Source organism: Platalea leucorodia (genome assembly GCF_965183815.1).
Source record: "Platalea leucorodia genome assembly, chromosome: 7".
Lineage (NCBI taxonomy): Eukaryota > Metazoa > Chordata > Aves > Pelecaniformes > Threskiornithidae > Platalea > Platalea leucorodia.
This window is the reverse complement of record NC_138829.1, coordinates 50098661-50122728: the sequence shown is the minus strand read 5'-3', so window position 1 is coordinate 50122728 and position 24068 is coordinate 50098661. Positions and strand designations below refer to the sequence as shown.

The 24068-nt window shown below is 38.7% G+C and overlaps 1 protein-coding gene across 4 annotated transcripts; it reads right to left on the bottom strand.

Annotated features, from left to right (window-relative positions):
- Positions 1-59: 59 nt before the first annotated feature.
- Positions 60-24068, bottom strand: TRAF6 (TNF receptor associated factor 6). 4 transcript variants are annotated; one of them, XM_082317852.1, is made up of 8 exons: positions 24000-24068; positions 15873-16199; positions 10168-10318; positions 9398-9556; positions 8409-8480; positions 6414-6491; positions 4690-5574; positions 60-146 (listed from the first exon to the last, which is right to left on the bottom strand). In XM_082317852.1, exons 2-7 carry the CDS (start codon positions 16166-16168, stop codon positions 4693-4695), a joined length of 1638 nt encoding a protein of 545 aa, XP_082173978.1. In that variant the 5' UTR covers positions 16169-16199; positions 24000-24068; the 3' UTR covers positions 60-146; positions 4690-4692. The 4 variants fall into 4 exon arrangements, with proteins under 4 accessions (XP_082173978.1, XP_082173979.1, XP_082173977.1 ...); XM_082317853.1 differs by lacking the exon at positions 60-146 and adding an exon at positions 18394-18452 and having other exon boundaries at positions 993-5574; positions 24000-24060; XM_082317851.1 differs by lacking the exon at positions 60-146 and having other exon boundaries at positions 993-5574.

The following is a 24068-nucleotide window of genomic DNA, read 5'->3' as shown; positions in this document are numbered from 1 at the left end:
CATCTAGCCAAGTTTTTTCAGAAGCTTACAGGTACATGAGACATTTGTATTTACATGGGTGTGAATGTATTTTTATATTGCTGGCATCTTCTACTTCTGCATGTTGACTTTCCATTCATAGGTGCAGCTGCATATGCCTATTTTTCCTGTTTAAAAAGAGACCATTATTACTTCAGCTCAACAAAAGAAGATTTTAGTGCACTTAAAAATATGGAGCATTAAAAATGGATTAACACAACACATCTGAGCATGCTTTCCTATCCATTACTCATGGAAGCTATTAGGACCAACTTGGATGAAAGATAAAGTCATAATTAACTTGACATTACCTGCACTGCATTAGATATTATGTCTAGTAAATACCACAAAGTTTCCTCAGAGGAATTTGAAAGTCTTGAACATTATACACTCTATAGGGCATGGAGTCTGAGATCAAGATTTCCCTTCCTGCAGATGCTGTTAAAAAACAGATCCAGAATGCCTCTGTAGTTGAGATAAGTGTTTGTTTCATGGCAATCTGCTAATTTATTTCTCTTATTGACAGAGGAACTTCCTTTGGTTTCTGATCTGAGTTTCTTGCAACAAAGCTTCAACGCAGAGTTGTTTTTGTCACAAAAACAACAAGCAAGCAGGATGTGACCAGAGGGGTGATAGTGTGCAGTATTTTTCAGAGCTGCATCTTAATTTACGGGATGATCATGAGAATACTTAGTTTATTATCAATTACACTAGCTCTGTCTTCTAGTAATGAATAAAACTATTGCTACCCTTCATAAGTGACAGAAATTTTTTATCTTGAAATATATTCTTTGCCTTCTTGGTGCTATATGATACATGGTCTCCCTCTTTAAAAACTAGCCAACTCTGAAACCCACAAGACAGGAAACTACCACAGAGGTCCTGTATCAGTAAATGTTTTTGAATAGCCCTCTATATGAATAAAGATGCAACATACAGTGCATAGTTTAATTAGTTTATTTTTTAAAATCCTGTCATAAATATAGCTGTGCATTAATTACAAAATATATTAAACTATCTATTGTTATTTCCAAGGGAACAGGAGTACTTTCATTCTGTTCAAATGCAAACCAATACAAACCTCTAACACTGACCCCAGAATAATCTTTTGCATCCATCATCAATATATTTGATGTGAAAGCATCCCTAAATAAGAACAGAAAGGCCACCCTGATTTTATTTCATTAGCAAGTTTAATCCCTTGATAGCAAACATGACCAGGCATATCATGAGACCACTTAAAAACAGTCTATACATCTCACGTTATCTGAGCTCCTACATATACATTACATACCAACACTTCTAGTAAAACAAATTTCCCTGCCCTGCAGGGGAAGACATTCAGAGGCAAAAAGAAAACACATTTGCAATATATTATAATTGGAAAATTTTTGCCATAGCAGCTTTGCGAATACACATACTAAGAGTGGCTGACTTAAAACACATTAAAGACAACAAAAATTTGGAGGATAAAAGAAGCTAAGCCACTTTCTAAATCACTTTGAGATCCAGTAACGCTGCAAAGCATGAAGAACCCAAATCCTGAAGAAATTACACAGGAAACCAGTTAAATCCCCATATTTCTTCATATTTGTTTTAGAGACAACTCTCAACACTGCATACCTTTCTGCCCCCATTTAAGTAGTTCTAGCAATTATACCTCAATCCACCATGGTAAAACAATTTCTCAAAAGAAAAGATCAGATTTGGAGGAAAGGGAAAAGAAAAGAGGTTGTTTCAGTGAAAATGAATTTTCACATAGAAACTGAATCTCTTTGTGCTAACCTTAGAAAAGTTTGAATAAAAGATAATAGTCATTAAGACTATGCAGATAGTAACAATGTAGACTCATAAGTTCTTTCATTAGCTGAAGATGATGTTCTTATTTGTAAGAGAAAGCTGGAACAAGTAGATGAATAAACATTTCATTGACATTTATAATTTTTCATGACAGATATATTTAACTGATACTTAGCAAATAAGCTCTCAAAGTCTCTCATGTAAAAGTCTGGCATTACAGTAATTTGGCATCACTCAGAGTTCTACTTGGTAATATTAAAATACAAAACCAGTAGAATAGCAGCAGTGAATAAAGCATTCATATTACTGTGGCCAATACAGTATTATACATGCAGTAGCTTTCTATTCCCTATTTGTTTGTGCTATTGTACAATATTAACCATTTTAATCATTAATCATTTAAGCTCCTGAACCTGCCACCAAACTGAGTTTCCTCCCAAGGCAGAAATATATCAGATCTAGCAGATAAGGCTCAAAGCAAACATTCTGTTCATAATGCAAAGCTTCAAAAGGAAAGAAAGTATTAATGCACTTAGTGGGTCTTGGGTATAAGCTATTAGAACACAGACTAAGGACGTTTTTGTTAATATCACTAGGGTTGAGAAAGGAACTGTGGCAGCAAGAAGCTCTCAAATTACAAGTGTTTCTTCTGCCCCTCCTCCTCCTCCTCAAAAAAAAAAAAAAAAAAAAAAAAGAAGAGAATGGTAGTCTGAGCATCTTGGAAAAACATGGATAACTAACATACAGTACCTTCTGTATATAGTGGGTCTGGGCACTGTCACGTACATTAAAAGCTTTTGGTTAAGAATGGTTTAACTACTAGGAATGCTCTAACTGAAGACACTCTGAAACAATTCAGCTAATAGGATGAGGCTACTCAGTATAAAAATTACTTTAGAGGTTTAAAAAGACAGTTTTAAAGCATGAATCTTTTCCTATTTTGAGTAATATATGCTCACCTGTCCTCTAAACACACAGAATACACTAAGTAGGTCAACAACTGACTGCATTTACCATTAGCTAGGAAATTCATGTTTCAGTAGTGACAATACTCCATCGAACACAATCCCTCTTCAACTAATAGGCTCTATCAGCAAAATAAATTTTACTCATCTGGATATGATGAACAAAGTGGTAGGTTGGGTCCTGGAACTTTTGATCTCATGCAAGCAGGCAGAGTATCCTCCCACATCAATACACTATAGAAGTCTTTCATTAGCCTTGTATATATTAAGCATATGCACTTTCCCCACTGATGATCCCCATGGGATTGCTTTGACAAGGCCAAATAGTTGGAATACTCATTAGTATCTTTTAAGTTGCAGTGTCTCAAGTCAAGGTTGTTTCACTAGCTTGGAGAAATAATATAATGATGTATGGCTTAGTTCTTTCTTCAGAATCAGACTTAAGCTGTGGGGTGAACAAAACTTTTTTCTTCTCTCCTTTTAAAGACAAGATTCAGAACTTTATCAGCACCATGGTAAGTTAAAATTTTTAGCACCAGTGAACTTGAACTACTCAGCTTTGACTGGTCAAAACTAACATTTATATGGCATACAAACAATCAGTACAGAAAACAATAATACATGCAATGTTAGGAAGCTCATGAATTCTTGACATAGTGAATCTAGTGTTTGGTAAATAAGTAACTATGGAAACCAGATTTTCTTCCCAAGAGCAAACAGGATTGCAATTTTTCCTCACGCTAATTACTAGGCTTTTCTTCCCCTCCAAGTGTTGAGGGTGGCCCAGCTCCTATTGTCTAATGGGACAGGAAATACCCATGACAGCTGGATGTTGATATGTTATCTCAGCTGTCCACTGAGAATTCATAGGAGTCAACATAGGTCAGACGTCACCCAGAACACCAAGAGATCACTCAGATGCAGGTCACAAGTTCAGCTTTGGCACAAATTCAGGTTTCAACAACAGTAAAACAAATTCTGCATCACCCTATCTAGTTAGTATATACCATTGCTCACGTATCCATTCACAAACTGAAAAACGTTCAGCACTAGGAGGAGATCCCACCAGCACAAAGGTATCTCATTCAAATGCCACACTTTCATCTCTCTGGTGATTGTGATTGACATTCTACGCCTGGAGCACACACTTACAAAAAGATTTATCAAAATAAAGAGAATTAGGGGTGGCACTTTCAGACCACATTGTAAATATTTCTTCAGTGAACTCAGAGTCATTTAACCTTCTCCACAACACTACCACATATTTCAGAAATACTAGTATCAACTCTACATCAACATGCAACTTCCTGAAGCTAACTCTGCAGGAGGGAAGGGTCAAAGCATACCTCAACCCTCGGTGACGTGAGGAAAGTCTTAACCTGACTTCAGATTTCAGAGAAGCATAGCCCATTGAAAATTCTAGGTAAGTCAATATAGAAACTATCTCACCTTTCCCAAGCTCTATAAAAAAACAACCAACCAACCCACTCTCATCTTTATTAATTTAGCTATTTCCCTGCTACAGTATCTATTCCAAGGCACTGAGACAAAAAGACTTGGAGGTCTTTTCTGATATGACTTAAGTTTTACCAAACTGAGATGTACAGGTACTTCAATAGGATTTTCCTGTAGGCAGTTAAGTTTTGATTAACAACACTTCATTTAGTTAGCTTGCTACAGAAGTAGCTTATTACTTTAACAGAGAACAATACCAGATATTTCAACACATGACCTCATACAGAAAAAAAAAGTATACCAGCAACAACAAAGTTCTATTCAGGTGAAGATCAACTATGTTGGCAACTATGGTCTTTTACAAATGCAGCCTATATGGAAGATGAAGCACACTTGTAATCTGTGGTGGAAGAACATGACTAGTGGCTCCATTCCTCTGGTTAAGACTTACAGGCTACATAGCTCCATCAGTACTGCGAGCTTGAAACCCTTCTCTGCGGAGACTGTTTAAATCTAGACGCGTTAGAACTTCACAGCGCACCAGAAGGGTATCATCCTTTATGAAGGTTCTTTGTTTCAAGGTTTGCAGGTGCATGAAAGTCACATAACCAAAACCTTTTGGATTGCGATGAATTGTTGGTCTCTGGAAGGCTAGTAACTCTGGCTTGGCTTCCATTACTTCTTCATGATTCTGCCTGTCAGGGCCTTCTGATTGATCCAAAATAGAAAGTCGTATAGTGCCTTGGAAAGGCCAAGGCAAATGGCTGTCATATTCTCCTTGCATAGTGTGGACAAACAGAGATATAAAATTAGCACAACGCTGAGCATTCGGTAATTGGATATGCAGGCGCAAACACAGCTTGTAGCCAGGCTTTCCAGTATAGAAGCCAGGACTGTGCATCACGACAGGTCTCTCTTCTTCCTGGGCTTTCTGAAGTCCACTGAAGTTCTCAATCTTCCAGATATAAATACCATTACATTGCTGTGCCTCCATTTCAGTAATCTTTCCCTCCAAATTTCGGATAGTACGTTTGAGTTCTGCCATGTGAGTGTTCTGAGTCTCCATTTTAGCAATGAGTTCTCTGATTTGGTGATCTTGTCTTACCAGCCGACCTTCCAACTGCTGAATAGTTTCTTTGAAGTTTTCAACTTCTGGATTACAATCATATGCGGCATGTGACACGGGTGAGAAGAGGGCAGGCTCAAAGGGTAGGCCATTGATGAAGGGTACAGGATTTGTAGCAGTAACACTGATATTTTGAAAACTCTGAGCCATCATTCTCATGTGAACCTGAGTGAACTCCTGCATATGTCGTGCCAGTTCATTCCTTTGCATCTAGAATTTAAGAGATGTAGCATTAGGAACATATCAAACGCTATCTGCAATCACATCTTAAATGTGGCTCTGAAGAAAATCAAACAACTAGTTGCTTCTCCTATGTGAGAGAAACTGGAATGTGACTCAAGGACAGGTGATGTGGAAAAAAATAGCACTTTACCAATGGAGGGCTCCAAATTTAAGATCACTGTTATGACAAATGAAAAAAGAAGTTCAAATGCCAGTGGGCAAATATTGTTCAACTCAAAATAGTGACACAGTGAAAAAGTGTTAGTGATAAACATACATTTAGTATTTTTTCTGTGTTCTAAATCAGCATTGTATTCCCTTCATTGATTTGCTGAAATGCTCCATAGTACCAAATACAAAGGTGTATGAAAACTGATGTGGAAATGATGAAGGGAAAAGATCCATTTTTATAAGGAGGTATTAAACAACTAGAAATAAGAGTATCCAGATTAATTTTAGAATTTAGTCAAATCTAAAGCATTGTCAGGTTTTCCTCACTGAACTCTAAGCCGTAACTGTATTTGGTCACAGCTTTGGAAGAAATGCTAGGAGCCACTTTATTGACACGAAAGCTGGGAAAACACTCATGGATTAATAAAAGCAAGTTCATCAAGCAAATCATTCACAGAATTTTTTTAAATTTGAAAAGCAATGTATCCGCATGTAGTGTTTTAGAATTAAGATACCTCGAAACAAAAAAAAAAAACACAAATCACTGAGGATTTGTGCTGGTGAATGAGACAAGAATAGGAAAACACAGTAAAAAAAAAAAAACCAACAAAAACATGCAGAATGTCTGCAATTCATGATTCTGAAAAAAGGCTTACCTTTTCAGGACACCCAAAGGCACTATAAAAACATGGCACTGGGGCAGTAGGACAATCATTGTCATAATGGTTAGGCATCTAAAGCAAATCAGATTTGAAATTAATTTTTCCATCAAGAGTATTCTTTTATAACATCCTAAAAGAATACGGCTGGATGGACTCTGAATAGGTACCTGATGTCAGATCAGTTTATACTTACGTAATTTCTCAAAGAACTATGGAAGTTTTGAACAAAAATGTTAGCTGATGATAAAAGTTCTACATCCTCTATGTATGTACTTTAACAATTCATTGCCTTTGTTCTTTTGTAAGCATCAGAAAGCATTCAGGTTTTCTTGCTAGAATACATGCCTTTTGTTTCTAGCCTATCCTCAAGCTAGACCACAGTCCATTTCCTTCCCTTCTGAAGCACTACTTGCATATACTTGTTGTGTCTCTCTTCATTATCCTCTTCCTGAAAAAGCTCAAGTTACTTCAATTTTTCTTATGGTCCGTGTTTTCCAGACCCAATTATCTCACTGCTCTGGATCCTCCCTATCCACCCCCACCTCAAAAGCTGGAGAGCTTCAGCTGATGCCTTATGAGCCCTAAACAGAGCAAAGGATAATTCTGGGTTTCACAGGCAAAATACCTGTTTATATAATCCAATATGTTTGCCTTGTTTAAATATCATGATGAAGTAGAACACAAGCTTAATATAGGTCAGTCATTAATTCTAAACCATTACCTAGTGTTGTGGTTTAACCTGGCAGGCAGCTAAACACCACACAGCTGTTCACTTACTCCCCACCCCGTCCCAGTGGAATGGGGGAGAGAATTGGGAAAAAAAAGTAAAATTTGTGGGTTGAGATAAAGACAGTTTAATATGACAGAAAAGGAAGGAATAATAATAATAATAATAATAGAATATACAAAATAAGTGATGCAGAAAGCAACTGCTCACCACCCGCCAACCAATGCCCAGCCAGTTCCCAAGCAGCAATCACTGCCCCCCAGCCAACTCCCCCAGTTTATATACTGAGCATGACATCATACGGTATGGAATAGCCCTTTGGCCAGTCTGGGTCAGCTGTCCTGCCTGTGCCCCCTCCCAGCTTCTTGTGCACCTGGCAGAGAATAGGAAGCTGAAAAGTCCTTGACTAGCATAAACTCTACTCAGCAAGAACCAAAACATCAGTGTTATCAACATACTAAATCCAAACCACAGCACTATACCAGCTACTAGGGAGAAAATTATCCCAGCCAAAACCAGGACACCTAGTTTAGCATTCTTTGTTCCCTATTTTTGCAGTTCATTATTCTACCTAATGACAGATTTTTGCCTTTGTCTTTACTGAACTCAATCCTGTTTTTCAGAGTATTTCTCCAATTTGACAAGATCATTCTTTATTTTAACCCAGGTCATTAACATAGTTACCATCCGATTCAAACAGGGATAGGCTGCAAATTAAATAACGCTTATTTTCCTGTCAATGAAGCAAGTTATTATTGAATAGAAGAAATAATAATGGCTATTACAATAGTAATGGGCAAGCAGAATTCCAGCCAGCGTCTAGTTGGATAGTGAATTATTTATAGCTACTTTCCAACAGAGGCTTTCCAATTACAAATACTCTCCCCTCTCTGCCCAAATCAAAGCCTTGTCTTCTAATGTCAGCCATAACCACTGTCAGCTGCTTGGTATTCGTTAACCTCCATTCAAGATCAGAAACATGCAGCACGGCCCCTGTCAAGAAGCAGTATAGTTAAACAATGTGATTTGCAGCCAAAAATCCTACAGAGGTTTAGCAGACTGCAACTGCAAGCTGGAGCAGCATTGAAAAGAATATTACACCTGCACTGGATGCAACATTTCAACATTTTCAGAGAGAGACGGGTAAAGATTTATTAGCTAGCAGACAAACTGTTTCTTCAAGTTCAATTTCAGATTAAAGCAACAATGTAAATACAAAACATCTGACCCACATTAAACACAGAAGAAAGGCAGTCTCTTACCTGCTCTCTGATGAGTACTGTGTTGCAATATTCACAAAATACATTGGCAAGTGGGCAGGTTTGGTCATGAAGCTTAGTTATCAAAGAGAGAAAAAGAGAGGAAAGAAAAAAAATCAATAAAGTTACATAATTTAAAAGAGCGCTAATCACCTCTGATAAAATGTGAAAATTTTATTTACATTTCAAATTCTACATTTAGCTATATACAACTATGAAACAAAGACAACACCCTTACCCTGAATAGTATGTTTTCTATAATTACTGGTTTTTTCCTGGACCAATACAAGAGACTCAAAGTTGCAGATATTTTACTTTCTAAAGCTCTTATGCTCCGAAGGAGTCTGAATTTATCCAGAAGTTTCTGAAATTCAAGTTCAATTGTAGTGGAACTATATCAAAGGATTTTTTTTTTAATTGTTTTGTATGAAGTATTTTTGTTTGACAGTTCACAATATGATATCATAAAATTAATAGCCCTTCAGATAAAACACATCCATATACAGAAAAAGAAATGGAAGCTCAAAAAGGAAAGGACTATCCTCAGTATCACCCATGTAAAAAATGCAGACCCAGGAGAAGAATTCAGAATTATCTTGGTCTTGTGTGTTAGCAGATATCCCCAAAAGATGCATCTCCTGACACATCCTTTCTGCCAGGCATGAAAACTGTAAATGTAAATATTGGTTTGTGCGTTACTTTGGCAGTAGATACCAGCCTCTCTGATGGTAAGGCCAAAAATCAATGGTTCTTACACAAGTCTTTTCATACTACAGGGTTCCCAATAAGTTTGTATCTAAGCACAATCCTCTCCTCAGCTCTTCTGCCTGTTCTAGACTAATGTCCTGAGTTTGTAGCTTCTTACCTGTGCAGCACAAAGAGTTCTTCTAGACCAAAATGCTTTGCTTTTTTTTTTTTTTTTAAACTGATGTTCCATTTACAAGAAAACCCATGTGAATGAAAGATGAAAAACTGAGACTTCTGCTAAGTACCTCTTTATCTTCATAGGCCATAGAGGTGGCACAGTTTGGACAACAGACTTGACGCCTCGGACACTCCTGTGTCATATGCTCTTTCAGATGGTTCTTCTGGAAGGCTCCCTGGCACTGTGGGCATTCCACAGTGCAAAAATCACACTGCAACTGGTGGTCCTGATCAAGGACAAAAGAGGAATTTGATACTGCAAACAGGTACTATTGTCTCATCTGTTTTCATCATAAAGCATAATACAAGAGGAACAAATTGCAATCTTTCCTTCATGCAAGCAAATCCTTATACACTTATGCTGACTTTACCAACGGCCTGTATATTGTCCCATTACTAAGGTCAGGACTTCACATATTCAGAGCTTTAAGAATGCTCTCAGGTAAAAGTTCAGCTTTATGTTTATCCTTTTAACTTTGTATATTATTTTCCAAAACAATTATTTCAACTAATGTATCCAGCTGCTTTGAGGAAATATTAAACTGACTTTAGGGAACTTGTGTGAAGTACAGCTACAGCTGATCAAAAGGCAAACATGAATGATCCTAAAGAGAAAGCTGCATTTGTACAACTTTCATGCACTGCAATGTTCACTTGATAATCACCTACTTACAATTAAAGACTCATCAAAAAACAAATACATGTAGCTATAGTCTTGAATGAACAATGCACTGAATCAGCATAAACAGGTATCAGGTATGACCATCTATGTTAAGTTATTTTGAATTTTTACTTGTCCATGGAAACAAGGTTCCATATTTTCAAAACCAATTCTCACCTCTAAATGCCTCAGCTCCATCTTCATACTGCAGCCCTTGTTGGGACACTTAACCATTAATGAAAGGATTTCCCGTTTAGCGAAGTTGTCAGGAAAAAGTTGATTTTCAAGCAGAATTTCATTGTCTACTGGACATTTGTGACCTGCATCTCTACAATGCAGAAAAGAACGGAAAAAGAGATTCCAAGTTTCTTTTGCCCTTCATTTAAAGTATTTTTACACTAGCAAGACATTAGTGGCCAAATTATAGCACATTAAGAAAGTCTTTCAAAACAATGGCATTTATATGGCAATTACCAGACAGTAAGCAATGTACATCAGAGAAACTGACAAGACGCAAGTTTCACTAGAGGTTGCATGACTGGGATGGCAGCACTTTTCTAACTCAATAGTTTTTATTTGGACAAATGCCATGATAAGTACTCTGGAAATAAACTTGAGGAGGGTGTAAAGAAACTAAGAACTTACGGTCCTGTTTCTGTAAGTACTTCACATAGCTCAAACATCAAAGAATATTTCGCACACTATTTCAAAACAATCCTTTAAAGATTCTTGGAGCTTCTCTCCTTTCTTTCTCACTTTATAAACAGCCAAGGTGATCATAGCTGAGAGAAAAAGCAAAAACATCTTTTCTTTTCCAGATTCACTTCATCTATTTGGCATTACTTTTCATATAGCCCATTTTGCTGTTTTTCTTGTACAACCATTGGATCAGTTGGTCACCCTTCAATTTTTTTATTTATACAGCAAAGAAGGGTGAAAAAACACTCCAAAAAACTCAAAAATTACTAATAACTACAAAAATTACACTGGATTTGGAACTGGGTGTTGTATCTGAAGCTGTTTTAACTGCAAACAGACTGGAAGCCAGTGCTAACTGGCAAAAGTTTGCAGTCTGATGGTGGAACACAGGTGCATGCAACTTGCACAGGAGAACTAACAACCTGTTCCACTTTGTCAGGTTCTGTCCACCTGCATTTAAACACAAGAGTCAGTAGAAATGGAGCAAAAAAGGGATCACCTCCACCAAATTTGCCTTTAAAAAAAATATCCAGTATCAGCTCATTTCTGAAAGCAGTAGATCAACGTATCTATTCACAATTAAGTAATACAGTTAAAGAAGCATGAGGGATCAAAACTTCAGAGCTGAAGTGCTAATGGAAACAGCAATAAAATGGAAAAATACATGAGGCGGAAAAATGTCAGAGAGCATTTGTGGTGCAAAGATCAAAGGCCAGATCATTGTCACTGCTTGCAAGCACAAGGGGAAGTAGAACCTAGTGGGCTGTGGAGACCAGAAGGGAATTTGTGTTCTTTGCTGGAAAAGGAAATAATTGCTCAGCAACTCCTTCATCAGCAACGCTGCTAGAGGAAGCGGGGGTAAAGTTGAGACTTCAGAAAGAGACAATGAACTTCCTTTCCTAGGTTTTGCTTGCAAGAGCTAGCTTGCCACAAGTCTGATAGCCATGGTCCTAAACAAGTGGAAAAAAAGAAAATACCTCGCATGCCATTTTATTTCATAGCGCTCTGAGCTACGATTAGCGTGCTGATCTTTGTCACGACCCAGAAATGTTCCCTCACTTTGCAGGCACCCTACAGGAAATCATTTTTCACAGGTATAACTTGGTTACAAATACCCTGTTTAGTGAAGTATAATGATAGTTCAGTAGGCCTGCTGATAAGACAGCAGCCTTATTTCTACACAGAAAAGCTCATCATGTGTAATAAAAGCCAACAACAGATTAAAGTAATGATTACCGGATCCCCAGTTTAAATAACTAGCAGACAAAGGGTAAAATAAGAATGAATGGCAATTTTCCCAGGATTATAGTAAGGAAAGAGCAATAACTAATTGTAGTATATTAAACAGACTTCAAACACCATTTACAAGTATTGGGATTGTGTTTAAAAGGCTGCTTGGATCCATCTACAAAGATGTTGCTATACACTTCCTATCACAGAATTGAGTTTATGCACCTCAGTTCTCATTTACATTACAGTGGAGGCTTTCCTATGCTGGAATTATTTATCACATTGGGCTGTGCCACCCACAACAGTACCTGTGAAACTATAATCACCTGCTACAAAGTACAATGAATATTCCTATAACTTCCCTTGAAATTAAAATATAGGTATGAAAAGTAAAGCCAGAGTAATTTTGTTTGAAGAAAAAGCCTGCTCTGTGATTTTTAGCAACTGAGCAGTTTAGCCTAGAAGCTGAAACAGTTGGCATACACTTCAACTGCAGCCATGGCTGCTGTTTGACAAACCGCAAGCACCCAAAGCTTTTTTTGCTGCCCCTTGTCAGCTCACAATTCCACTTTTCCAATAAACAGAGGTTCTGATATTTGGTGAGCTCTACTACAAGCCCTAAGTCAGCTTTGACCTAAGATACAGGAGAGGGAAGACTATAAAGAAATTTAATTAGCTACTACATCTGAACTTAGTTCTTCTAAAATTTCTAATCAAGTACTTTGTAGACAGTAACATTTGTAAACTATTATTTGTAGTTACTTAGGTAGATAAGCTTCTTCACTACCACGACTCATAGCACTTCAAAGCACTCCAAACAGCTTTATTTAAAAAGATGCCAAGACTTTCTGGGAGGCAAACATTTACTGCGATCAAATCCATGTGGTCTAATCATGTCCTTCACATTGTAAGATCTAAGACTTCAGTCTTTAAAAGCTTTTTAAAAAATCTTTCTAGTTGCAGCCACAACTTCTTCAACATGGACAAATACAATTGTTTGTGTAAGCCACAAGAAGCAATTACTCAAAAACTGCTTGTCCATCCTTTATCATTTAAAATCCTTAATCTCTGTGTTCACTTGAGCTGAACAGTGGGGAAATGAGGAATAAACAGAAGCGATTTTTTCCTGATCAAATAAAGGCTGTGATAATCACTTAATGAAAAAAACAGTTCTTAGAGAACACAAAAATCACTTTCCATTTTCATTTTAGTTCTGTAGAAGCTTCTCAATGACATCAATCAATATGTTACTGCAGACATTACATACTCCAAATCAATATTGTACTGTAGACACTACATACTCCAAATCAATAGTTTGATCCATGGATCCCAATTAAGCATGCAATTCATCCCTTCAGGGATTCAGAGGGGTGTGACACTTTAAGTTGTCTGCCCTGCTTTCACAAGCATTCACTCAAACTGCACTCCAAAGACAGATATCAGTGGGGAATGAGGGAAAACATTTACTATCAATGAAACATCTGAAATACCACAGTGATGATCTATCTGTTTCCAAGATGAAAAATGCTTTCCACCTATGTTTAGTATTCACTGAAACAGTCACCACCATCTATAGAAATGAAGTAAAATAGGGAAAGGGTGTAAAAGAAACAAAAGCTTCTGGTCATTGAAACTGTTTGCAGACCTGAAACTCTGAGCAGAGCAAATGCTCTGTTAACTTAAAAAGGAAGAGAAACCATTTCCCATGCCTGGGGTTTAAGAAGGAAGTTTCTCTACCTGCTACGAGATGTTGCGTTCTGAGCATGGGTTCACTGCAGTTCCTCACCCAGTCCTGTGGTAAATTCTAACCAATGACTGTAACTGCGCAGCTCATCAGCAGAAGGATTAAAAAACAAGATCACCTTAGCTGTTAAGGATCTGAAAGACTGGAAATGAGACATCCATTTTTGGTAATTTTAAGTTTAATCATTTTCCCCTCAGTTTTCAACTTAGGAATTCTGTTGTCTTTGAAATGATTGGTGAGCAGACATTTCTAAAGCTCAGTATACTTAAGTACTGACTAATTTACCTTCAGGATTTATAGACATCATACTCCCATGAGAAGGTTTAAAGATTTCTTTTCTTTCTCCCAGAAATATCCAAGTTAAAGAAGAGTATCAAAACTGCTACTGCCAACAAATAGAGCAAGCAAGGAACTCAAAAATTTCATGGCCTTTATTGGTACAAACGTCTAATTCAATGCTTACAAGCATGCATGAAACCTCTTTAACATTAACCTCTTGAAAGAATTTAGATCGGCATATGCAAAGCAGAGACCAGAAAGTGAAGCCAACTGCTTGTGCCTAGGCAACTGGATTACAGTCAAAGCTGACAGGTTCAGGTTTGGGGTTTTTTGCCTTCTTCCATGCACCCAGCTGATGCAAATACCATTGAGTGACACAGTTGGGTAAGGCCTGATGTACTTTTCCTGTAGAAATAGGAAAATAGTGAACAAGACAAGGGACTAAGGGAGCAGGGTGATCTCATGGTATAGTTAGTGGAGAACTGATTATCTCTCAGCTTCCTCTGCAGAATCCAGAGGCGAGTCACTTTTCATGGGTGAACACTGGTGGCATTCTGCATTTTCTGGATAATGAATTTGCATACTTTTCTCAGAAGTACTGATGAAACTAATGTTAACAAGAACTGTGCTGCAAATGCACACAATAAATTTCTGTGTTTGCTAGAAAGGAAAATAGCCTGCTCTTTTGCTATCATAAGTAGGGAATGCAAAATTAATTTTGTCTTCTCATACTCAGCTCCAACATTTCCCTCCTTGATCTAAAAGGGATGCCATGAAAAAACAGAGTAGGATCAGATACAACAGTGGCAGAAGCTACAGAGAAGCCCATAAAAAACACAAAATACTGTATTCAGAGAACATTGTTGCTGGCATACTATTCACTTAGTGAGCTTCAAATGATGGACCATGGAGAAAAAGAAATGGAATAGAACTATGGATAAATGCTATGGAAAACCACTCAAGAAAGCACTGCCCATTTTGCATGCTAAAAATAAATGCCTGGGAAAAACAACATTGTACAGTAACACTGAAGACAGTTTGATGATCTTTACAGAAAGGTGTGCAAAGTAATTTTGGAAATTAAATATATGTGGGTCACACAGAATTAAATATTTAGATTCCTATCAAAGTACTGTGACATTTGAGCTAAGTCAGCAATTGATAAGAAAAAAATCTGGCTTATGCTCAGAAGGAAAAACCCTATACCATAATATCTGGCCTTCTATCAATATGTTCCAATAACTCGCTGACACATGTGGGACACTGATGACTCTATTCCAGGTTTGAGGGAAGTACACTCTACCAGTCTACTTCCTGCCCTTCCTGGCTCTTTCAATCATTCATTTTTGTGAGCCCAGCCTGTTCTTGCCTTCATATCTCATTCCCACTCCCCCATATGCCACCTAGTTTCCTCTCTCAATGCTTTGTTTGAGACTATTCCCTCATTAACATTCTCTCTTCCAGCTCAACAAGGAAGCAGCTGATTTCAAGTGAAGAACTGAAAGCATGAATCTGCGCCAAGAAACCATGTTGCCTGTAGCTGCCTGTAGTTATCAAGAGAAACAATCATAGGGAAAACACAGGTTTTATAATCCTGGGCTGAAAATGGAATTTGTTTGGAGGATTTGACTAGTTTTAAAAAAGTTATTATTTAATGTTTACTCCATCAAATTTTTATATTCATAACCTGGGTAAACTTCTATAAGTGGCAAAACATCTAAAGCTCATGCAACCTCCAAACTCATGACATTTTGGCCATACATGGTGTTTACTAGAAAGCATCTTTAAGGAATTATAACTTCCCAGAGTTCTGTTAGCACTCACCGGTAATGCACCTTAAGCAGTTCTATTCAGTTTACATTGCCCTTAAACTGCTCTGCTTTGGTAAGTGAATTTCTTCTTAAAAGCAACTTCCACAAATTTTTCTTACCTTATTGATTTGACAATGCAGCCTTTGCAGAAACGGTGTCCACATGGTGTCTGCACTGCTTCCCGAAGAGCCATCAAACAGATTGGACATTCATATTTACTTTCCAAGGGTGGATCAAACTCCACATCATATCCTTGTGTTTCCTCTGTGAAAGAACTTGGAGGGTTTCCAGTCCCACTGCTGACGCTTACGCTGTCTTCTTTTGCCCCAACACTGCAGGCACTGGCCATGGCGGCACAGCAGCCGCTTTCCAAGTCTCGGGCTCCACAACTGTTATCACTATATAGCAAGCTCATAGTAGCTCATCAAGTCCCACACAGAAATGCTCTGCAAGATGACAAAAAGATGTGTTAATTTAAAATATTCCAAGACCTTCCTTTCCAGAAAAGAACAAATTTTATTTCTGACCAGAAACACTAGAACAGTGGTGCAGACGTGGTTCTACTCAAAATCACTGGTTTTGTTTTGTCTCGGTTTCTGTTATCTTTTTTACCTATCTTGTTATATATAGGAAAGAGCACTGCATCCTGTCACCCTAGTTCAAACACACACACCTTTCTGTAATCTCTTTCATCTGACTACCTAATTTCTGTAAAGAGAGGAATGCTCTTTCTCCTTGCTATGTTTACTGAAAATGCCTCTTTACCCCATCAGTATTATTTACTTCTAAAGCATTCAAATATAATTTGCATGAAAAATGCTGTACAAAACCAAGTTTTATTGGATGACAATGGCTCAATAGCATATTTTCCTTGCAGTGAATGTTACTTAACATTTTCTGTATACAGCGATTCACAGTATAGGTTTCAAATCAGTTTAAGTGCATGTCCACAAATAAAATGCAAGTCCAAGTACCCAAACAAGCAAATGCTGTGCTGCAAATGCAATTCAAATATACAGCACTGAGAAATTTTCCTCTGCCCTGATTTTTTAATGGGTACAACCATTTTCTTAGAATCTTATTGTGGTTAGTTTTCTATAATGACATTTCTTTGAAACACAGAGGTTATCACGAGGTGCAAGGCAGTGTGAGTAGGCTGAGGGTTACAGAGCCAGGCATGCAAAACAAGCCCACTAAGCCCAGATTTGATCTTCTTTTGCACAGCAGTATAGGCAAAGGTCTCTTGCAATGTTCACCTACTGCATTCACTGTAATACAGTTACATCCTTTAAAGCATATTAGGGATGGAAATCTAAGGATTAATCAAGAGCTGAACTGTAAGGATTGTTGATCTGCATCACTACTGCAGACTCTGTGGGCAGTGAGGGATGCTGAATGAATAGGGTTACCTTGACCACAAGCTCACAAAACTGAACTTTTTCCTGCCTTTATCAGAATTTGAACATCACAAAGCATTTTAACAAAATGTTCATGGATAGGAGGAGGACATACACGTAGTTTTATTTGGGTACTTATTATATGACACCTGAAGATTACATTGACAGAAATACTAATCACACAAAGCCTCAACTAGCATTTACTGGAAATATATTTTGAACATATACAGCATTACAGATATGCGCTTTACGTCACCTACATGATAAACAATTAGCAATACTGCCCATGCTAACAGTGCATGAGCTAGTATTTTTCCAGCTATCCAGACCAAAAAAAAACAAAGGCAGATCTACCAAACAAAACCAAACAGGCAAAGTTACCATATTTAGGTCAGTTACAGTCAGAATCAAAACAGAACTTTTATTCTGTTGTGTAAATATGTGACTTTCTATTTTGTTGAGGTATGCAGAGGTATGAGAAGTATCTGAAGAGTAGCATTCCTGACATTTCCAAAATACCCTTAAGGTACAGAGTCTCAAAGCACAGTTTGACAGTTTAGAGTTGTACTGAACTGGTCAGCAGTGCTCACTTTATGCAGAAATAACTCTATAGCAGAGCTGTCTGGAACTGCATCCAAGGAGTGATGTTTACTGCTATTCCTGTTCTCTGCTCCCATTATCCCTAAACATTACCTGCCACAACAGGCTTTATAATCAAGGCCCCTACACACATCAGCAATACAAACTAAACACCAAGTAAATTCTCAGCAGTTGCTTCAGGCATAGTCCAACAACGATCAATTTAATCCCATGGAACTGAGCAGCTCCCCCAATGACTCAGAACGGAAGCAGAAGAATCAATGCTTAGAAAGATGCTCTGTGACAGAAAGATGTTTTAGACTGCCATCGGTAGGTCTCTCTCTCTGGAGGAAAAACAAAAAACTACTTGTTTCTGTTGTTAAACTAACATAATTTTTATTTAACAGCTGCTGCAGAGGATGATTAGTCCACAGGCCATATTTCACAGAAAAATCACAGGAACTAAGTTGGGCCAATGGAGTGGGAACGTTGGTATGCAGGATATCAGAATCCGCAGGCCAGCCTAGGACTGAAAAATTCATATTATTCTAAGCCACAAGGGTATATTTAGTGAGACCAAGAAAGGGAAGAGGAACATAGATCCCTTTAGGAATGTCACAGAGGAATTCAGGAAGTTGCAAGTAGGAAAATATAATAGCTTTACCCAAATTCAGCTGTCACGTTAATTGCAAAAAAGCGTGCGACTCTCCCTTTGAGCTGTTCCTAGGAAAAAAACATAATATTTAAAATATTCTTCTTATAAGGAAGAAAACAGAATCTGACTCAGTATAATCTCGATAGTTGAACACTTTGTAGATTTAAGTGCTGTGCAAGTGGTGTTCTCTTTGCCTGTTTAAATTGTTTCTACAGACATAGCAGGTATGTACATTCAGTTTACAGAAACAAAAATCTTATACCAGAGTCATTTTAATGAATGAGTCACTGCAACCAGGCAACATCCCAGTCTCACACAAAAATCCCCTTATTCAGTGATATACTCCACTCCCACACGGAGCTTTTTGTCTGCATATGACCAAGGGGTTCATAAAAAAAAAAGAAGTGCAAGTATCATTGGCTCCTCTTTATAAATAGGGAAATTCAGGCACAAAGAGGCAACCTAAACAAGGTGATTAAGAGCCAGATTTTAAATTTTGTTCATGTTTTATATAAGATAGGATTCCTACTACTACACTTACCCATTTCATCTTATCTGTGAAGAAAATCCTCCTTCCTCCACACGTATTTATAGGTGTGGGGCAAGGCACAATTTTTCAAATCAAAATCCACACTGCTGCTACTCAGACCATTAACTGAGGCCTGATTACTCCACCACAGTTTAAAACAATTCCTCTACAAGTTGTAACTACTGTAGTAGGAATTAGTTCTGTTTCGTGTGGCACTTATTTTACCCTCCAAGAGGAGGAACATAGATTCAATCTTCTTAAACAAAGCAGTGCTAGAGCAAAACCAATTAAAGAAGAGTATGCTTTGAATGTTGGTGACAGGTCTTTCCCCTGATGAAGGTGGAGCAGACAATTTGTGAGCCTACTGTAGCAGTTTTGCATGTTCCTCCCCTGGGGAATTTAAAAAATTTTCAGGCTGTAAGAGGATGGATTTTAAAACCCAAACCAGTATATATCCCAAAATTCACATTAAATTGCTACCCTTTCTTTTTGATTACGAAATAGATTACCAGTGAAGTAAAACCTAACAAACATCCCTCAAAAACCACATCAGTGTTTCTTCCTATTGATAATAGTTGTTATTCTTCCTCTGTGCTGAACAAAATTGAGTCAAATACAAGCACAACAATATGCAAATATTAATTTATAAAACCATGTCTATACCACAGCCTTTAGAATTTATCCATTTTTTTTTGACGTTGGTATTTTAATACAATAAACACTTTGGTAGCCTGCTCTTATGACCTTTTTTGTTTGGACAACATCCAGTCTTCAGATTGAGGAACAACTGAAATTAAACTGGATCATTACATGGTAATTCTTGTTTTTGCTAGTGTGAAGTTTCTCAGGCAGAGAAAGCCTTAAAACTATGTTTGGTAATGCACCTGAAATGCCCTTTTCTAGAGCTAGTAAGTCCTATCAGACTTGCGGAGTACATAGATAATGGGTTTTAGCTTGCACACATGAGGTACCCAAAGTCCTTGGGCCGGCAAAGGTTGATTTCTCTCTCCAAGGCAACAGCTGTATTGTTCGACAACAGAAAGGCAGGTGTTTTCCAGGCCAAATGGTAATGGACAGAATTTGTTTGATCGTTATTTGTGCTGCAGAAATCTGGAATGCCCTAAGGATCAAACCTTCATGCCCCAGAAAAGACACAGTTAAGACTACAGGGAGTCCCCATACTACTCTTACGACTTTAAGATTAAACCATAACAAAACCTTTCTTCAGTAAGTAACCTGTGCTATGTTGCTATTTACACTGTTGCATTACAAAGTGATTAGGTTGATCTAAGATAGCACAGTCAGACCAGAAGAGCAAACTCCTGCAAGAATAATGTACTTTATGATTGACAAAACCAATTTCAAAACAGAATGAAAAACCACCCATATTTTAAATTAACACATGCAACAAAACTCAGTACTCTGATTTGCAAAATCCCACAGTATAATGGAGTTTAGGTAGGACTTCTACAGATTTTCATGCTCCAAAGAGCCACAGGATAAATTCAGAAACTTCTCTAAATCAAAAAATATTACTGGTACCAGAAGATATCTTCAGATTGCCTGGAAAATTATACTATAATTAGAGTAACAGGGAGGAAATAAAATAGGCATTGTATCCTATTTACACTGAAATATGAAACGATACCTTTGAGCATTTGGCAAAGGTGAAGGAACACTGTACAGAGAGTATATCAGTAAACATGAAATAGAAAATTTTGAGCATTAATCAGTAAGTATTGAATACAATAAATTTCCACATGCCCTTTCCTAAAAATTCACACTGATAAATAAGGAAATCAATACAGAAGACTATTCCAAATCCCTTTTCTTACTTGAAGTTCACAAACATAATTTATCTGCTTGCAGTCTGGCCAGCACACAGCCAGCAGGAGAAATGCCTTCAACGCCACACAGACAGAAAAAACAGGCAAACTCTTCTCTTTTCTTCTTCTGCCTCGCTGAGAACAGTTTTGTACATACAGGTTTCTGGGTCATGAGATAACAGACGAGTGGAGTGACTTTGGATAATTTGTTTATGAAGCAATACTTGCAACACTTATTCCCAGGCATATTAATCAATGGTCTATTGACAGCTGATAAGCACTGTGTGTTTGCGTTATGAGGGTTGTAACCATCATCACTGTGGCTCCATCCAGGCAGAGCATACAAAATTATGCAAGTTCCTTTTAACTAATACCTATAAATCACTTTCATTTCAAAGCCATCAAATCGCTAGAGAAGCTAAAGCAACAGGAGATTCAGGCAGAACTCATACCTGCAAAAAACAAACCCTGGTTTCTTGTGAAAGCCTGCAAGCATGTCGCAAACATTTTGTTGAGATATCACCTTTTTTTTCTAATGGCAGTAACTGTTAAGACTTCCAAGTCTTTTGGATAACCATTATACTCATCATTTTAACATGTGAACCTAAAGACTTAAAATAAGAATTTTTGTTCGAGGCAAATACAATTGAACAACAATATTAACAGCTCATTAGACACTATGAAGAGCTCCTGCCGCTGGAGCAGAGCAGCCTTTGGGGGTTTCTAAAGCTTTCCAGGTGATTTCTCTTTCCTTGGAGAGAATGCTGTCAGGCTTTAATCACATACGTATTTTTATGCTTAAGTGTTGCTTAGGAGACTAGATGGTGGCATATTCCTAGTTATGTTCATACTTTATCCTACTTAAGCATGTCAAGAATTTTAGTGAGAAGTGGGAGTGCACTGTACTGTATTTAACACCAAAATATTCCATGGGTTTTTCCATAATCAAAAAAACAACTCAAACCAAAATCCCCCAAACCTTTCTTCAATTTATTAACTTCTAGAGCCATTTCACTGAGAATTGTTCAGATTAACAAATACAAGGAAAGCATTGTTAGTGAGAAAAACAATACTATTTAATTCTTTACTTTGGCAGAGACTCAGCTCTCTTTGGCCTCTGCTCTCCCTTTGCACACTGAGAACACTTCCAGATACACATTGTGCCCTTCTATATCCTTCAGCAGATCTGCAGAGAATTTAAGATGCTGCCATAATGGGGACAAAGTAAACATCTAGACAGAAAGTAATTCGAAAAGAGGCAAGGAGAAGTATGTCTATGAACAAACGTCATTTCTGCAAGGGATGGTCTCCAGGCTAGATTTAATTACTATCTACCTCAACAAGCATTAAGCTTGTATCTGGCCTTAGTAAAACGATTTGAGACCCTGGGAACAGGAACAGTGAATTAAGAACACATTCTGAAACAACTACAACATTTCTCCTTTTCACTCTACCTTACGTTTACTTTTATTTTCTTTTTGACATGCTACCCAGAATCTTTTATCAGTAGTTTTCACAGTCTGGATCTAAAACTTTTTTATATTTGTTTAGCTGATTTGTGCTACTGAGATACAAAAGTTACTCTTGTTGACATATTAAACTCATGAGAGTTCAACAAGTGAAGAGAAACTGTGTTAACCTGACATTTTTTCATTCTGAAGTTCTATAAGTATCTATTGTGTGCATTGTCTTTTTAAATATAGTAGCACATTTTTAAAATAGAAAGCAGTATTGCAGTGATGCAATACTACAAAACTTAAAAAGCCATTTATGTCTTGATGACTTCTCATTCAACGGAGCCTGACTGAGCTCCACAAATCTTTAGCTGCTGGGAAAAGCTGAAGGTAATGTGGAACATGCAGAAGAATTATGCCCAAAGTGATACCTGCCATGAAAATAATCCAGCATACTTTTGTGACCTTTTTTCCTTCTGATACTAGTGGGACTGGTTTTATGGCCCTTTCATATTATGAAAAGACAAAGAAGTTTGCTTGCAAGTGTTAACACAGTCGGTGAACACGGGGTAAAATGCACTGGAGATGTTAAACAAGCTGTTAGCACAGCCAGTAACTTTGCTTCCCTGCCCCCGTTCCTTTTCTTACCTCTCCTTCACCAAAAGTTTCAAATCAATACTTTCTTAATCATTCTGTCAATGGTGTCTAAGACACAACAAAATCCGCGTAGCTCTGCAACATGCAGAACTTGTCAGAGGCAAACATGGAGAATACTTTCTGCTAGCTTTAAGTTCTGGGTATAAGGGATATAATTAGAACATTTTCCTTCCACCTCCAGCTGAGATTTCTGTTTAAGTATGAAAAGACTCAGTGTGAGCTACCTAAAACAGATGAAATTGACAGAAAGTACTACTGAAGTCATAACTTATTACTCATGTTAATAAATTCACCATAAATATTAAGTACTGCCAGTCTCTACTAGAAAATAGTTTTAGAAACAGTAACCTCTCTTGCAAATTATCCTTACAGACCTTTAACATGTTCCCGAAAAATTTATTGAGTATCTCCATTTCACAGTTGGAAAAACAGAGCGCCCTTTTAAGGTGATGTACCCGAGGCTGCACAGGAACTAACCATTCGGACTGTAACTCGGAAGCTACCCGTTGCTAATGCTCCTACAGCTGTCCGACGGCACACCCCGGACAGTTAAGAGGCAAGAGAAAGTCATTCCAGCCAGGTTCCCACCCCCCCGGTAAACCGGCGTAACTCCGAGCCCTTGCGGCGGACAGGCACGGCTGGGCTCACAGCTGCTGAGCGCGCCGTGCAGCCGCAGCGCAGTTTCAATTTCGGAGCAGCACAGGCTGGCGTGCCCCAGCCCCAGTAACCGCCCTCCTCTCGCGCGGGCCCTCCTCGCCGGCGAGTCCCCGGACCGACGCAGGGGTGCGCCGAGACGCCGAGCCCTGCTCTCGGGGAGGAGGCCGTAGGGCTACGCGCCGCCGTCCGCCCGGGCTCGGCAGGAAAGTGGCTCCGCCCGGCAGCGAGGACCGCGCTCCGCTGCCGAGCCAGCAGCCACGGCCGGGGTGGGAAAACGCTCCGCGCCGAGCGCCGCGACACGCCACACGCCTGCGGCGGCCCGCGCCGGCGGAGCCCCGGCCGGCCCCTCGCTTCCCAGAGCCTGGCTCGCCAGGCTCGCCGCGACCCCCCCCGCAGCAGCGCCGCAGGCCGAGGGCAGGCCCCGCCGCAGCCGCGCCCCTGCCGGCCGCGCCTCTGCCGGCCGCCCCCCGCGGTCCGCCCGCCCGTACTCACCACCGACCCGCGGCCCTACCGGCTGCTCCCCACCGGGCGCCACTTCCGCCTTCTCCTCTGGAGGCAGCG